Source organism: Chionomys nivalis, chromosome 21 (assembly GCF_950005125.1).
Source record: "Chionomys nivalis chromosome 21, mChiNiv1.1, whole genome shotgun sequence".
Lineage (NCBI taxonomy): Eukaryota > Metazoa > Chordata > Mammalia > Rodentia > Cricetidae > Chionomys > Chionomys nivalis.
The window spans coordinates 47,816,613-47,834,372 of record NC_080106.1 but is presented as its reverse complement, the minus strand read 5'-3'; the positions used below and the strand labels follow the sequence as shown (position 1 = coordinate 47,834,372).

General features: G+C 38.7%; 1 protein-coding gene across 1 annotated transcript in view; it reads left to right on the top strand.

Moving 5' to 3' along the window:
* The first annotated feature begins 24 nt into the window (after positions 1-24).
* The window catches only part of Abce1 (ATP binding cassette subfamily E member 1), a 28,727-nt gene continuing 10,991 nt past the window's right edge, over positions 25-17,760 (top strand). The window contains exons 1-9 of the mRNA XM_057753408.1: positions 25-155; positions 3,457-3,586; positions 4,524-4,609; positions 9,055-9,152; positions 10,361-10,478; positions 11,049-11,186; positions 11,321-11,390; positions 11,618-11,714; positions 12,935-13,024. Of these exons, the coding sequence (XP_057609391.1) occupies positions 3,484-3,586; positions 4,524-4,609; positions 9,055-9,152; positions 10,361-10,478; positions 11,049-11,186; positions 11,321-11,390; positions 11,618-11,714; positions 12,935-13,024 (800 nt within the window). The 5' untranslated portion in view covers positions 25-155; positions 3,457-3,483. The remainder of the gene's footprint in view (positions 156-3,456; positions 3,587-4,523; positions 4,610-9,054; positions 9,153-10,360; positions 10,479-11,048; positions 11,187-11,320; positions 11,391-11,617; positions 11,715-12,934; positions 13,025-17,760) is intronic.

Sequence of the window (17,760 nt, the reverse complement as noted above, 5' to 3'; positions counted from 1 at the left end):
GCGCGCGCACTACGCGCTCGTCCCTTGCGCGAGGCGGCGGCTGGACCCCGCCATCTTGGTCGGTGGCGGTAAGAACACGTTGTGCGTCGGAGAGCTGAAGGCTAGCGCCGCTCTGACCGCTGCACGCCCCTTTGTAAGGGGACCGTCGTCTCCAGGTACGTGAGCGGGCGGGAGGCGGCGGCGTCCGGTGGCCGACCGCCGCCGTGGGAGCATGTAGGGACGCTCTCGAGTGTCCGTGGCTACTAGGCCTCGGTGGCGGGACCGTGGCGCGTGGCGCCCGGTGCCGGCTGAGCATCTGGGACCGCGGAGCGCTCCTCGCGTCCGCTCAGCCACCCCGGCTCGAGGCTGCCGTCCTCCAAACCCTGACAGCTGCCGTCGCCGCAGGCGTCCGCCCTGCACCGGCGTCCACCCCGCACCGGCGTCCACCCCGCACCGGTGTCCACCCTGCACCGCCTTCCCTTCCCCCGGCTCACACCCTGGAGCCGAGCGCCTTCAGGACTCACCGCGCCCCGCAGGTCCCCCCAGCCTCCTGTCACAGGCAGATGGCTGTGTTGTCACAGCATCGCTGTGGTTTCTCTTGTCCCTTTTAATGATTGTGGAGTGAGTCACGGCATCGTGCCGCCATGAAGCCCGGTACTCCTACTCCTCCCAGGCTTCATAGAAGTGATGCGCAAGTGTTCTGATTTCTCCCGGAGCGGCGTGTTCTCAGTTGAGACTCGAGTTGGCCCAAGTGAGTTTCCGAATTGAATGCTTTGGAAAGGCACTTTGTAGCACTCCTTACTCTTCCTTTTAGTGATTTAATCTTTTTTCGTTTATTACTTCTTAAGCTTCTTGACATCAGGGATGGTGGCTTTATTCAAAATATCTTCAGATACCCTTTTAAGACGCAGTACATTGTAGGCATTTAGTATTTGTTGCAAATAAATAATGGCCAAAGCTGAAATCCTGCACCCATAAGCTACATTAAGTATTTTTTTCTTTTTCAATGGTAAAATTGGTAACTAAGAAATAACTGTCAAAACAGATTTTATTAGTTTACCCTTTTCTTTCCATAGACTACTAACAAGGGAGTTAGGATAGTAAAGTCTGCGTTGTAGTCACTGGGCCTGCCTACTGAACGTAGTCGTCCTGTGTCTCCATCAGTTGATAGTTAATGTATTCAGTGTAATCAGAAGCTTTTTATATATAGTTAACCAAAATGTATTTAAGGTTTTATTTTTTAAATTAATGTAGCTTAGTTCACCTCTACAAATAAAACAACAAACACAGACAGAAATTTGTTTCACAAGAACATTTACCAGTTGCTGAAAGGCAGTCCATTAAAAATCAAAGCTATGTGCCTTTCCCAACTTAGTATGCTTTACAGGGCTAATTTGCAGGAAGCGTAGGTCATAATATTTCATGTGACCTCAGACTGTAAGTGTTTCCCATGTGTATGCTCACATCCATGTTCTCACTGGCCTGAAAGGATGGCACTGGAGCCATCGCTCTAAGTCTTCAGATCTTTATGTGGTCCCAGAAGTTCGTTGCTATAGTCTTCCTCTTCGAGCTTTTCTGTGCCAAGTTCTTATGGGAAAGAAGGGAACTCCTTTTCCCTAATTCTTGGAAATACTACGGAAGTTGAACAAATAGTGTTTACCTATGTAAGTAACTGTTATACAAAGAAAATCTATATTTATTTTTCTTAAATGTAAAATAATTTATTATTATGTAAATCAGCTTTTAGCCACCTCTAGTGTGTTTCTGTTCCACATAAATATTGTATATTATAGACTTAATAATTTGAAAATTAGATAATCTTAGTAGTTTAACAAAAATAAAAACCAACATAAACAATTTTATAGTGAAAGAGTTGTTTAATCTCTGAAAAGGAATTCATTTGCCAGGTAATTTGTTTAAAAAGCATTTTTTTATTCGTATCAGAATGCATGATGCCCAGTTTAGTAGCAGCAGCTTTGCAAAAATAGTCAATGTCTTAGAAAAATCACATGGTTTGACTTGGGATTTTAAGTTAACTCTAAGGTAAAGTAAAATCGTTTCAATTTCTTCTTGTAACTTAGGAGACCTGGATCACTTTAAAGAAGTGACTTGTCTGTCAGCATAGCTCTGTTAAGGTTATGTTTTCATTAACATAGCTTAGCTCAACTCTACCAAAAGAACGTAGAGCATTTACCAGTTAGAAAGGAAGTGATCTGATGGTCTGTAAATGATGAAAATATTTAGATCAGAGAGGAAAACCTGTTTTTAGGGAAGAAGAGGGAATAATCTAGAGCAGCACTGAGTAGCAAGACTGCTTATGTCCCTCCAAGTCTAATCATTTTAGTGGCTATGTTGATGGAGGTTCCCACAAGAGGCCAGCAAAATACCTTTGCAAATGGCTAGTCTTGGCATTTGGATTCTTCATTATGTATTGAAGTAAACTAGAATCTGAAGGCAGTTAGGATTTATTCCCTTTAGTCTCCAGAGGGAATTAATATCAGTGCACCAAACCCAATATCAAAAGATTGTTAAATTTGCCTTGACCTAAATTTGTGAGGATATCAAGACTTAGGAAAATCTTGAAAGCATGGTACATATGTATAGTGAATTACTACTAATAGACAAAACCTGCACAGTGGATGATGGCCATAGCTCTATTTGTCCCTCGCCATCAGTAGTCAGTGTAGTCAATTGGAAATGAAAATGAATTGATGATTGGTTATAGGAACAAAGAAGAAACATCTTGAGATTGTGTGTGTGTGTTCGTGTTCATATATAGTTCATTTTATAAGTTTATGTTTGTACAGTGGTGTTAAGTATTGAAGCCGTGGATAATTTTTCAGTCTGTCAAGTCTAAGCTTGAAGTTTAATATTCCTGGTTACTCTTCCCAAAAGAGCTTTAGCTTTCATTGATTTGATATTTTCTTTTACCCAAGAGATTGGATTGTATAAAACTGAGATAACATATTTTATTTGGTTAGATCTTTTGGAATTTAGTGTTTTTTTGAGTATTTTCCTGTGCATGTGTATTAAGTATATTCCTAGTTGGTTTTTTTTTTTTTTTTTTTTTTGGGTTGGGTTGGGTTGGGTTTTGTGATATTTTACATGATACCTGTTTTCTAATCTAAATCCATTGTGTAAAGTTTTGTTTTTCCACCTGAATAGATTATTTTGCTGTTTCTAATCATTTTTACACTTTTCAAATTTCTTTTTGTTTGTTTGTTTCGAGACAGGGTTTCTCTGTGGCTTTGGAGCCTGTCCTGGCACTAGCTCTTGTAGACCAGGCTGGTCTCGAACTCACAGAGATCCACCTGCCTCTGCCTCCCAAGTGCTGGGATTAAAGGCGTGCGCCACCATTGCCTGGCTACTTTTCAAATTTCTGAGCGCCAAATGATTGTGTTCTTTTATGACCATCAATTATTTCTCTTGGGTGATTATAATGAATTTGCTATAACTTTGTTCATTTTTCTTTAATAGGCAAGCCAGATATTCTTTGTTACAATTATGGCAGACAAATTAACAAGAATTGCTATTGTCAACCATGACAAATGTAAACCTAAGAAATGTCGACAGGAGTGCAAAAAGAGTTGCCCTGTGGTTCGAATGGGTAAGCAGTTCTCTTGGCCATCCAAGGGTAGGAAGTGCCTATGGGAAAGCAGATAGTGTGATAGCAAATACTGTGCTAGTCACAGATAGTTTCTCTGAACTACAAAGGTGAGAAATTTAAAATTATTCTAAGCTTTTTGTTAATTTTTCTAAGTTTGTGACTAAACGGTCTTTTAAAAGAACTTATAGAATATTATTTATTCTGTGAGATCCTGTAATTGAGTCACAGGAAAGGATTACCAGAATCTTTAAATTAGATGTTGTTTTCATCTTGAAACCAATAAATAAATAGATTTAAGGTTAATGACAGTCATTTCTTGGGGTATTGCTAGATTTTCGAGACTAAGTAAACCTAGCAATTTGGAGCTAACAAATTGTTGGTGCCTTTCGGCGTTGGCTACATGGCTACTGCCTTGTAGTAGTGTCTCTAGATGGTATCTGTTAATGTCTCCTGTGCTTTTCAGAAATTCAGTTTGGGAGGTCTGGAATGCTGTGCTTAATTTTACCTGTGTACTAGAAAACTACATAGCTTTTTGGAGTTTTATTTACCTAGCTGAAATGCTTTATTCCTATCTACAGTATGCCTTTCCATATCCAATACTTATTTTCTTTTATGAGTTAAAGAGTCATTTATTATATGCAGGACTGTGGGGTTGCAGTCAAAAACAAATTTAGCCAGTCAGCGTAAAGACAATATTTCAAGGTTTACCATTTTTACTAGTATTAGATAAACAGAATATATTGGCCATTTGCTTATTGCCTAGGAAGAATACATAATTAATAAACCCAATTGTTTAATTTAGGATGTGTTTCATTAAACACTAATGTAAGAAATTATCTTTGTCATTGAAACTTTTGTGTGGGATTTCCAGAAGCAGCATTTTCTGAATAACAATTTTAAAAGTGTTCTGACAAAGGAAATTATTTTTCTTTGCCAGGAAAATTATGCATAGAGGTTACACCCCAGAGCAAAATAGCATGGATATCTGAGACTCTCTGTATTGGTTGTGGTATTTGTATTAAGGTGAGTGATAATATTTTATTTATCAAGTCAAAAATAAACTCTTAAAATTCTAAATACTTTGTTTTTTTAAAAAGCAAAATTAGACCGGGCAGTGGTGACACACACGTTTAAATCCCTTTTGGGAGGCAGAGGCAGGCGGATCTCTGTGAGTTTGAAGCCATCTTAGTCTACAGAGCAAGTTCTAGGACAGGCTCCAACGTAGAGAAACCCTGTCTTGAAAAACCAAAAAAAACGTATAGAGTAGATAAATGAAAAAGTTTAAGAACATAATATTTTTATGGCAATATTATTGCTTTTTTAAATTAATGAAACCACGCTTTTATTGCTATTTTAAATTTATTTTACGTCTGTGTGTATGTGTGTTCTAACGTACTACCGTGTACATGTGGAGGTCGGAGGACACTGCAGATGTCAGTTCTTCTACCATAGAGGTTCGAGGGGTCAAATTGAGATTACCAGACTTGGTGACAAGCATCTTTACCTACTAAGCCACCTTGCTGGCCCCCAAATCAAACTTAATTACTTAATTTATGTGAGAGTTCCAGTGATCTTTAATGATGTTATGTAAGACAGTAGGCTTCTTTAAGTCCCTCTCTCTCTGGGGCATCTAAGATGAAAACTGTGAGGGACATGCTCTGTGCAGTGCATGCTATGTTGAGGCAGGGACTCCACAGCAATTCTCTCTTCCTCTCACTGGGGTGGGTAGTTCAGGATTCCTTACTCTTTGGAGGTTATGTGAACTATGAGGTCCATCATGCTGTTGCTGTAGCCAAATACATAGTTATTCCTGGAAATGAGCTGAGACCAGTGTTAACCCCACCATCAAAGGTGAAAGAGAAAGTATTGCTATTAAGTTCCCAGGAGACAACCTGGTTCCCAGGATGGATGCCCTTTAGGCCTCTCTCCAGTGTTTGTCTCACTGCCTTCTTGATGTCCTCCTGTTTGTCAGCTTTCTCCAGGTCAGATTTACCATGGACACACTGTGAGTAGGAATGTGGAAGACCATACCATTGAGCATCGTATTCAACTCTGAAATGACCGCCCACAGTCTCAGTGGAGCTAGTAGGTGTAGAGATGATGTTCTGGGCAGCCAGCCCTATGGCTGTCATCACAGTTTCTCAGAGGATCCATCTATAGTCTTCTTGGTGGCAGTGATAGCGTGGACTGTGGTCCTGAGTCCCTCAATGATACCAAAGTTGTAATGATTGACCTTGGCCAATAGCACTAAGCAGTTGGTGGTGATGGAGACATTACTGACAATCTTGAGTATGTTTTTTATTCTTACCATGGTTAATGCCTATCGCAGACATGGGGGCCATTAACAGAAGTGGCAGAGATGATAAATGACCTTTTTAGTTCAATTCAAGTTAGCCCTGTCCTCCGTAATAGTGAAGATACCATTGGACCCTCAGCACCAGCATCACCCTATTTGGTGTTGGTAGAGCACACTCCCAAAAGATAGAAATAGCCTTCCTTTAAATGACAAGTTTCCCAGCCCCAGCCTTGACTGTACTTTGGAAATACCATGGTTGTAATCTCACTGGAACATGGGTACCAGGTACTAGAGCTTCAGTGAAGGGATCATTTATAGCAACAGTATCCACTTTTCCCCAGTTGAAGGCAGCATGCAGTCCAGGCACTCAATGTGGCTAAATCTGTTCACTCCAGCCTTTACCATCACGTTTCAGGGATGAGGCTGATACTGCCTAAGAAGGCGCATCTGTCTCTGCACCTGCAGGGAGCAGAAAGGCCAAGGTTAGTCAGTGAGATGTCCTGGAAGAAAAAGGCGCTTTTTGAGCAAGTCTGATGATGTGATTTCAAACTGAGCAACCCACTTAACTGTAGAGAGCAACAACTCCACAGATTTGTCCTCTCAACTCCACACATGCACCATAGCATACACACCACACACACTCGGTAATCACATCTTTAAAGCAAATAATTGTCATATACAGCTTGGTAAAGATATTTCTAACTAGATTATTTCTCTGTATTAGCTTTTTATTACACGAAAAAATTGTAGCAAGTCTTTGTTAATATTCTGGAAATTAAGTATAGCTGGCATCATATATTCTCAAGTCTATTTTTTTGCTTTGAGACTGAGCTCACTAATCAGTTCCAGATGGTCTGGAACTGCTCTGTAGACCAGGCTAGCCTTCTCCTGCCTCAGCCTCCTAGTACTGCAGTTAAAGACATGCATCTCCGCACCTGGCCCAAGTTTATTTAATTTTAAATTTACCATTCTCAAGTAGAAATATTGCAAAAAAAAAAATCTTAAGTTTAATCTAAAAATGCTTTACTATATGTTATATAGGCTTCTGTTGTACTTTGTTACATTGGATAATTGACTTTTGACTTATGCGTGGTAGATTTCCAACTTTAGCTTATAAGAAGAATTTAACAACTGGTATATAAAGTTCTTAGATATTTTTGTTTATAGGTGATATAGACAGGAACTTCACCAGAGTATGGATACTTTCCTATAAATTGTTCATGTAAGCTATAGGTATGTTTTATGTCGGTTTTTGAAACCTTGTTTAAATATCAAGAAAAGTTTCATGGATTTTGAAAATGTTTTCCTTATTTTGAAAATAAAACAGGAGATAGTACTCCTAGAAAACCATGTGTGCATGCCATATGGTAACATTGGGATCTTGTGTGGACATCACAGTGTCATCTGTTCCTAGAAAACCTTGTGTGCATGCCATATGGTAACATTGGGGATCTTGTGTGGACATCACAGTGTCATCTGTTCCTAGAAAACCTTGTGTGCATGCCATATGGTAACATTGGGGATCTTGTGTGGACATGTCAGTGTCATCTGTTCCTAGAAAACCTTGTGTGCATGCCATATGGTAACATTGGGGATCTTGTGTGGACATGACAGTGTCATCTGTTCCTAGAAAACCTTGTGTGCATGCCATATGGTAACATTGGGGATCTTGTGTGGACATGACAGTGTCATCTGTTCCTCTTTTTTTTCTTTTTGATGCTGCAAGAAAATAATAGTCCACAATTTTAGATAGATATCTGAATGCCTAAAAACAAGAATTAAATAAACTCTTAGTAATGGAGGAGAAGGTATTGTGTTCACCCTGCACACTGGGTAGTCCACAGTGTTTATAAGCAATGTGAGTTTCTTTTCCGTGTCACGGAGCAGTTTAATCACCTGCAACCTGTTTCTATGCACTTTTTACACATTGATGAAAAGACTAGAAAACATGGTTGTAAAATTTTGGCAGTATGGTTAAGGGACAGAGATTATTAGAAAATAAAATAATTTTATTTTTTTTGTTTAATTTGTTATGTTTTCATAGTTTGAAATGAAAATTCACTGAATTCTCTCTGAGTCAGTTCCCTAAACTTACTGAACATATCTGCTGAGCAGAGCTCTAAGCTGACCTTATCATTTCTGGTTATGTCTCTATCATTGTCTGTACTTTAGAGATACATTTAACCACATTAAGACTGCTTTTTTTTTTCTTTATCATGCATGTGTTTGGGTGGATAGGTGTGCATGTGGAAGCCAGAGGTCAAAAGTCAGTTGTCTTTCTCAATTGCATCCCGCCTTGCATTTTTTTAAGGGAGGGTCTCTGACTAAGCCTGGACCTCACTAATCTGGCTAGACTGACTGGCCAGCAAGCCCCAGGGATCTTCCTGTTCCTACCTCCAGCTCCGAGATTTTAGGAACACACCTGGCTTTTTAATGAGTGCTGGGGGCATGTCTAAACTCAGTGTTAGAACCGCCTGAGCCATCTCCCCAGCCCACACACTACCACTGCCCTTAGTGACTTTCTTATACTTGCCATTCTTGTTCCATGGACATTTATCTGATAGTCAGATACTATATTGAGTGAGTTAACAGAAAAGCATTAAGCTTTGATATAATATCTAGGCTATCTATTAGCAAGATAGAATTAGCCCTCTTCCCCAATGTGATACAATCCAGACATCTTTTTTTTTTTTTTAAATTTTTATTATGTATACAATATTCTTGTCTGTGTGTATGTCTGCAGGCCAGAAGAGGGCAACAGACCCCCATTACAGATGGTTGTGAGCCACCATGTGGTTGCTGGGAATTGAACTCAGGACCTTTGGAAGAGCAGGCAATGCTCTTAACCTCTGAGCCATCTCTCCAGCCCCCCAATCCAGACATCTTTAAAGACTTTACCTAATGTAGGAAAGACACAAACAAGGACAGGAATAATCCTGTTATAGACAGATTATGGAAGGCATCGAACAGTAGTGTCCGATATTCTATGAGTGATGAAGAATATTAAATGTCAATACAGCTTTAATCTTCAAGGGAATTGGTTTTTATTTTTAAGTAAATAAGATAATTGTTTTTCACTTATAAAATTCATGCTTGGAAGATTTCAATAAAAATACTCACTTGGGTCACATATTTTATAAATTAATATATGATTCTTTATTTTAAATAACAGAAATGCCCCTTTGGCGCCTTATCAATTGTCAATTTGCCAAGCAACTTGGAAAAAGAAACAACACATCGATATTGTGCCAATGCCTTCAAGCTTCACAGGTATATTCCTGTTTACTTCAGTCAGGGTTCAACGTTTCAGAGACATGGAAGAAAATTATTTTGAACATCCAACAAAGATTACTAGAATATTATAAAATACAAGGTTATATTTATTTGTCAGCAGTTACCAGGCATGGTGGCATGTCTTTGATCCCAGCACTCAGGAGGAAAAGGCAGAGGCAGGAAGATCTGTATGTTCGAGGCTAGCCTTGTCTGTATAGTTAGCTCTAGGTCAGCCAAGGCTACCTTAGTGAGATCCTGTCTCAAAAAACAAAAAAAAAAAAAACAAAAAAAAAATGTTAGTTCATTCTAACTAATAAATAGAATTAATTCCTGAAGGATTTAAAGCAACTATAAAAGCTTTAGCCCGGTTCAATTATGTCATAAATGGTTATAGAAACTGGATATCTGGAAGGTAAAAACATCTCAAATTATTCTATGATCACAATTAACAATGACCATGTTCATAATACCCTTATCCCAAATAAACTTAAAGAAATCTTATGTTTTCACAGGGGAGGCTATTCTACTTGAGCCTCATATTAAATTACTAGGTCCTTAATTCCTATATTTGCTGAATATTAATGTATTAACATGCATTATATTGAATCTGAAAGTAGACTTTACAATAAAAGGGTCTTTTCACCCTGCCAACTGTAAGAAGACAGCAACAACAGAGAGAATGATATATACAGTTTGTAGTTAGTGTTTCACTTCCTCCATATAAGTAAGTTGCAGGCTAGAAAAAGTGACAGTATGGGGTTGTGCCTGCTGTGAAATTTTCACCAAAGCATTTTGTGTGTTAAAGCTGAGCCTTGCTGAGCAGTGGCATTGCACACTTGGGGATCAGAGAGTAGGCCAGCCTGGTCTACAGAGCAATTTCTAGGATAGACTCCAAAGCAACACGGAGAAACCCTGTCTCAAAAAACCCAAACAGACAAAAATACTGAGCTTTAACTGTAAAGAAAAATGTTATTTTAGCTAAAGAGATTTTTAAAAATTGGAATATTGATTATGGAATTATGGATATATTTCTAACAATTACTTTCTCTTGGCTGCTCCCCTCTGTAATGCTTAGCAAATATTTTTTAGCTTATTAATGGATATATGTAACATGCAAATGCTTCAAAGTACACTAGTCTGCTGTTATGTTCCTTCTTCAATATAATAACGAGTCTTTCTTCCCCTCCCCCCCAATATTGTAATAGATTGCCTATCCCTCGTCCAGGTGAAGTTTTGGGATTAGTTGGAACTAATGGTATTGGAAAGTCAACTGCATTAAAAATTTTAGCAGGAAAGCAAAAGCCAAACCTTGGAAAATATGATGTATGTATTAACAGACTATGAAAATTAATATCTGGGTCTTTTATGTGATTTTTGAGGGGAGGGATGGATATAGGGTTTTTTTGTTTTGTCTGTCTGTTTGTTCATTTGTTTTGGATGTTCTTATTTTTAATTTGTGGGATTAGCTCAAAGATGTTGTTTGGTCCAAGTTTCATTTGGTTTAGTTTCGTGTTTTAAGACATGTTCTTACTATGTAGCCTCAGAGGACCTTGAACTCAAAAGTCCTTTTGACTCAGCCTCTCAATCCCAGTACACACTACCATGTATGGATTTCATTTTTTCTTTTTATTATCGTTTGGGGTTTTTGTTATCTGTTTTGTGTATATATGTGGCAGGTCTCAGTCTATCCTTTCTAAGTTAAGATCTCTTAGTGTTGCTTAACTAAAAATTTATAGTTCACTTAAACCTTTAAATTTGTATGCCTTGATTTGAAATTAGGTCTATTTCCAATTTTAACTTAGATGTCTTCATTTGATATATGTTTAATTTTATTTAGCATTCATCTCTTGTATTTTTATCTTAAATTCTGATAATTATTATATGTATTTTTAGGATCCGCCTGATTGGCAAGAGATTTTGACTTATTTCCGTGGATCTGAATTACAAAATTACTTCACCAAGATTCTAGAAGATGACCTAAAAGCCATTATCAAACCTCAATATGTAGACCAAATTCCCAAGGCTGCAAAGGTCAGTTGATTTATAGAGAGATGCTATGTTGTAGATTATTGTTAGAAGAATAAAAGTTATATCAAAATAGATTTGTTTTGCTTTGTGTCTTTTTAATGCTAAAGGAAAATAGTGATGATTTTTTGTTACGATAGGGGACAGTGGGATCTATTTTGGACCGAAAAGATGAAACAAAGACACAGGCAATTGTATGTCAGCAACTTGGTAAGTATTTGAGTGCATGCTTTTCATAGATTGCATTTGTTCATAATCACCTGAATATGGATTGCTGGATTCGTGAGGAAAGCTTTTATAATTATCTTATGTTACTATGCAGTTTTAAATTGGACTATCATTCAAACTCAGTATTAACATGCAGTGTGCATTTTGCCCAGAAGAGGTGAAACAGAATTTATAACATTGAACACAATGCTTCTGATTATTCTTTGTAGATTTAACTCACCTTAAAGAACGAAATGTTGAAGATCTTTCAGGAGGAGAGTTGCAGAGATTTGCTTGTGCTGTCGTTTGCATACAAAAAGCTGATATGTAGGTTACTTTACACTTTTTGTGTATCTTAATCTTTGTGAGTTTGTATTTGTAATACTGCTAATTCAGTAGTAATCTTAAAAGGAATAATACTTAAAGCTCTGATTTTGAGGTAATAAGTTAAAGCAGTTGTATATCCATCACCCGTTCTCCCTGTTTCAAGTCCCAAGGCAGGGAAATCATTTGTTTTTATGAGTAGTTATTTCTGCCCTACAGCGAATTTTTAAAACTTAAGCACTTTATCCAGGTCCATAAGCTTTCTAAATATCTCAAGTAAAAGATGAGGTCTTTAGATGAGTTGCAGTCAGAATAGCATGCCGTGTGAGGGAGAGATGGAGTATGAAAGGCAGTTCTCTTTCCTGCTCTAATATCTCCCTCTCAGGTACTTACCGCTTCCATATTTTTCCACATTTCTGCTCTGGTGGATAATCAAGCCCCTGCTTCTCCACAAAATATTCTGTGAAATTCTGTGCATGAGAAGCGATCTGCTTTAAAGCCTTTTGACTTGAGGCAATTAAGAAAATGACTGTTTGGGGACAGCAAAATGGCTTAGTGGAATAGGTGCTTGCCACCAAGCCCTACCAGACCTGAGTTAAATTCTCCAGAGCCACGCGGTGGAAAGAGAACCAATTCAGGCAAGTTATTCTTTGACCTCCTCATACAGACAGTGGCATCCCCAAACACACAAAATAAATACGATTTAAGAACAAAAGGAAAAGTGTTCTTCAAATTACTTCCCACTGTGTCAAGAGTATTTGTCAAAAGAGTATTTTTCATGAGAAGGTACCAATAAGTCAGTGCAATCTTCAAAGCTCTTCTCAAGTTTGTAGGTATACATTTCTTCCTTTTGTAAATATTTTCTTCCTTCTGAACAAAATACAGAGTTTTACCCTTACTGTTAGCCTCCTTTCATTGGTATGTGAAATTTTTAATTCTGTTAAATCAGAGCCGTTATTGTGCTACATAAAAAGAATATATATGGGACTGGGCGGTGGTGGCGCACGCCTTTAATCCCAGCACTTGGGAGACAGAGGCTGGTGGATCTCTGTGAGTTCAAGGCCAGCCTGGTCTATGAGAGCTAGTTCCAGGACAGGCTCTAAAGCTACACAGAGAAACCCTGTCTAGAAAAGGGCGCGGCGCGGGGCGGGGGGGGGGGGGGATATGTAGTGGAATTTAGGTTGTTCAAACTGAGCGTGCTTGCTTCTTTTTTTTTCCCTTAGATTTATGTTTGATGAACCTTCCAGTTACCTTGATGTCAAGCAGCGTTTAAAAGCTGCCATTACTATTAGATCTCTAATAAATCCAGATAGGTAAGTATAGATCCAGTTCATGTCTGTGTTCTTTTGTTGAGGGATTGTACAGATGTTTAAAGATTAAACATATTCATGTTTTTCATTTTGATCATTTGTAGCCACCACCAGAATTTGCCTTCGTCTATCCTAGAACAAAGGTTCTTAGTGCAAAATTCATTTATTGGTACCTCAGATTCTATGTAGAGTATGTATGTGTGCTGTGTGTATTTTATATTTGCGGGGCTGGGGGGAGGAACATCTTAGTTGTTGCTAGATCATCAAATGCAAATCTCAGTCTTTTGTTTGTTTGTTTGTTTTTGTTTTTTGAGACAGGGTTTCTCTGTAGTTTGGGTGCCTCTCCTGGAACTAGCTCTTGTAGATCATGCTGGCCTCGAACTCACAGAGATCCGCCTGCCTCTGCCTCCCTAGTGCTAGGATTAAAGACGTGCCCCACCACCGCCTGGCAAATCTCAGTCTTATATAAGCACACATACTTAAACATGGTCACCAGAATTATGTTCTGTGTTTACAGACTCACTGAACAGAAAAAGAGTTCTTAGCAGCTTCTGTGGTCCATTGACAATGTCATGTGTTGAGTATGATGCTTCTCAATTTCCAGAGTTTCTTAATTCATCATTGTCCTTGATGCTTCTAGTAATTTTATTAGGTCTTTAGGTAGAATGCACATTTTGCATTTGAGAGAGCATGTGATCTAAAAAGGTTGTTAGTCAGTGGTACAGATTTATTTGACAAGGATGGTAATCAGTAGGGAGGATTTCAATACAGTGTTTTTATACCATAATGCCTCTCTTGAGTTACTGGTTTGATAAACATTGTTTCAAGGTAATGCAAGTCTCAAGGGATCAGAAAACAAAGTGAAACTAGGAAAAGAAGAGATAGGTGGGTTCTCAGACATTGTTTGGGTCCATAATGTTAGTAACACCCTCTGCAAATGGAAGCTTGCTTCTTGTGTTGGATTATCATGTTGCTTTCTTGGCAAAAAGGCAAATTGGAAACACATTAATAGTCCCGAACTAGAAATGCCAAGAAAGTACATTAGAATTGGAGTGATGATTTCCCTTTAATTCTGTTTTTGTACAAACAGGTCATATAGCTGTAGATTGGAAATGTACTGAACCAGTGGAATTGATGAGGCCTTTAGAGTGAGAAAGTAGTATAAGGAGTCTTAGGACGTCTAGCCCTACGGTGTGTAGAAACAGACAACAATGCATTTGGAAAAGTATGCCTGAGACTCTATACAGCTGTTGTTGTTGTTGTTGTTGTTGTTGTTTGAGCCAGGGTTTCTCTGTGTGACAGTCCTGGCTGTTCTGGAACTCTCTTGATAGATCAGGCTGGCTTCGAACTCCTGCCTCTGCCTCCTGAGTGCTGGGAATAAAGGCATGATCCCTGTAGCAGGAGGAGCAGCTAGCTTAACCCCCGAAATAACCACACGGAAATTGTATTAATTAAATTACTGCGTGGCCCATTAGCTCTAGCCTCTTATTGATTAACTCTCATATCTTGATTAACCCGTTTCTGTTAAATCTGTGTATCACTACGTGACAGTGGCTTACCGGCAAGATTCTAACTTCCCGTCCGTCTCAGGCCAGATATTGATGGCGTCTGCCACACTGCCCTTCTTCCCAGCATTCTCTTCTGTCTACTCCGCCTGTCTAGGGGCTGCCCTATCAAAAGGCCAAGGCAGTTTCTTTATTCAACCAATGAAAGCAACACAAAAACAGAAGGACCTCCTACAGATCCCGGCTGTATAAATTTTTACTGGTAAAGATGAATATGAGCTTAACTCTCCGAATAATATATAAATAAAATATAAAAGGCAGCTATCTCTAAACTTAGTTAATATACATAACAAGGTACAGTGTGTTAGCAGTGTTAGCATATTAGCTGTAAGAGCCTCAGAAATAATGCAAAAAGTTTAAAGTCTTAAAAACTAATTAATGAATAAATGTTCAAAAGTCCAAACAAATCTAAAGGTTAAAAGGATAAAGGATTGGGAAGATGACTCAGTTTGTAATGTGATTCTCATGCAAACATGAGGTTTTAAGTTCAGTCCAAGAATCTGAGAACAGGCCAAGCACAGAGCCATGTACCTGTAACCCAATGCTGGGGAGGCAAACGCATAAAGATCCCTGGATTTTTTTGCTAGTCAGCAAAGTATAGCCAATCAATGAACTTCAAGTTCAGTGAAAGATTCTGTCACAAAAACATAAGATAAAGAAGCAATTAAAGAAGATATGAATGTTGGCCTCTAGCCTCCATGAGTGTGCACATCTGTGTGCATAGTGACATACATGCATCCACACAAAAAAAAAATGTGCAAACATACACATACACGTATTGTAACATTAAAAACTCCCTGAAGTGCCGGGCGGTGGTGGCGCACGCCTTTAATCCCAGCACTCGGGAGGCAGAGGCAGGTGGATCTCTGTGAGTTCGAGACCAGCCTGGTCTACAAGAGCTAGTTCCAGGACAGGCTCCAAAGCCACAGAGAAACCCTGTCTCGAAAAACCAAAAAAAAAAAAACTCCCTGAAGTAATTAGATGAGTTCGGGACAGCAAAACGGTATTGGGAACATTAAAAAACAACCTCACAGTTTGTCAGTGCAACTGAGAAAATGGCATTGAAATATAAGGGGAGATTTGAAACGTGTTGATTATAGCAAGAACAGTATTCCTGAGCATGATGGCTGAGCAGGTGGAGTCACTTGCTGCATAAGCCTGCAAACCAATCCCTAGAACCCATATAAAATTGGAAGGAGGGAATCAACTCCGTAAAGTTATCTCTCATCTCAGCAAACCCTCCATGGCATGTGCACACACATACAATGGTCAGTGGGCCTTGTTGGTTTTGTTTTTGAAGACAGGGTTTCTCTATGTAGCCCTGGCTGTCCTGGAACTCGCTTTGTAGACCAAGCTGGCCTCAAACTCAGGATCTGTCTGCCTCTGCCTCCCAAAAGCTATGATTAAAGGCCTCTGCTACTACGCCCAGCAATGATCCATCTATTTAAAATTAAATATTCTAACTTTTAAATTAGAGGCATTGAAGGGATCATAGCTGATGGATTTTCAAAATTGATAAAAGCTCCAACTCCTCAAACAAAAGTTCAACAGATGATCAGTAACACTTAACATGTTTTGAATTGAATCAACAAGTACGTTGGTAGACTCTTTTGATTTTCGAGACAGGGTTTCTCCCTAGCTTTTTGGTTCCTGTCCTGGAACTAGCTCTTCTAGACCAGGCTGGCCTCGAACTCACAGAGATCCGCCTGCTTCTGCCTCCCGAGTGCTGGGATTAAAGGCGTGCGCCACCACCGCCCGGCTCATAAAAACCATTGGTAGACTCTTAATTGTCCAAACAGACATACTTTTTACTTCATACACATGATTGGGCATTATAAACATGCTTGAACATTTTAATAGAATCTGAGAAGAAACAGTATGAAAACGTAATCCTAATGTTTTAAGAACTTGGCCATATGGTAAAGAAAAGAATGCATGTGTGTCCTGCCCTTAAAAAGATACAGACAGATATAGATGATAAGGTAGTTCCTAATCCAAGCCCCTTTCAGTCATCTACTTTCATCTATGATTTTTAAGTATCAAATAATGTAACTTTAATAAAAAGAGCTAGAAGGAAAATAAATCAAGTGACTCACGTTTCAGTATGTAGTTATTCAGGGAAATCACTGGACAACAAAATACAGTTATAACTGAGTCTAATTAAAAGATAGAAAGTAAAGGAAGATTTAATAGGAATCAACGGATTTTATATAGGCTAGTGAGAAAAATAGATTTTACAAGATGTTTTAAGTATGAGAGAAAGGATAATGCCTTAATTTTAACAGTGAGAGCATGTTCAGACAAATGCAGTTGACCAAGCAGAAATAGTAAGTAGAAAGCTTTTGTAGGGGCACCAATCTCATGTGTATTGGTTGAGTTAACGTAATCCCATATGAGCGCCTGGCTTTGGTGGTGTGCTCCTTTGATCCAGCACTTGGGAGGCAGAGGCAGGTGCATCTCAGAGTTCAAGGCCAGCCTAGTCTACAAAGTAAGGTCTACAGAGAAAACACAGAAACCCTGTCTCCAAAAAAAAAAAAAGTAATCCATGTGTGATGATAGGTGGTGGTAAACAGCTAAGGGAAGTCTATCTTCTTTCTTTTCTGTTTTGTTTTGTTTTGTTTTGTTTTTCAAGGCGGTTTTTTCTCTGTAGCTTTGGAGCTTGTCTTGTAACTAGCTCTTGTAGAGCAGATTGGCCTCAAACTCAGAGATCCGCCTGTCTCTGCCTTCCGAGTGTTGGGATTAAAGGCATGCACCACCACCACCCATTTGGGAAGTATGTCTTCATTCTGAAACTGTGTCAAAGCATGCATTCTGTCGGTCTTTAATGCTACAAATACTTTGAAGATCATATCCTCCAGGAAAAAAGTAAGAAATCCAAAATAAAGTGGACCTTTTAGTTGTATACATTATCTATATTTTTCAGCACAGATTTTTTACTTAGGTATACAGATGCTGTCTTCTAAACCATCGGAAAACATCTGACTTCTAAGTTAGTTCCATTTGAATTCAAGAAATGCAAGAGATTTCATTAACTAAAAAGTTTTAAGAGTAGGGAAAATTCATTTGTATACTAGGAACAGTATTCTGGTAGGGAATAGGATTTAAAATGAATTAAAATAAGAACTAAGTGGTATTTTAATAGATGAAAATTTTGGTAGGTGACCATTTAGGAAG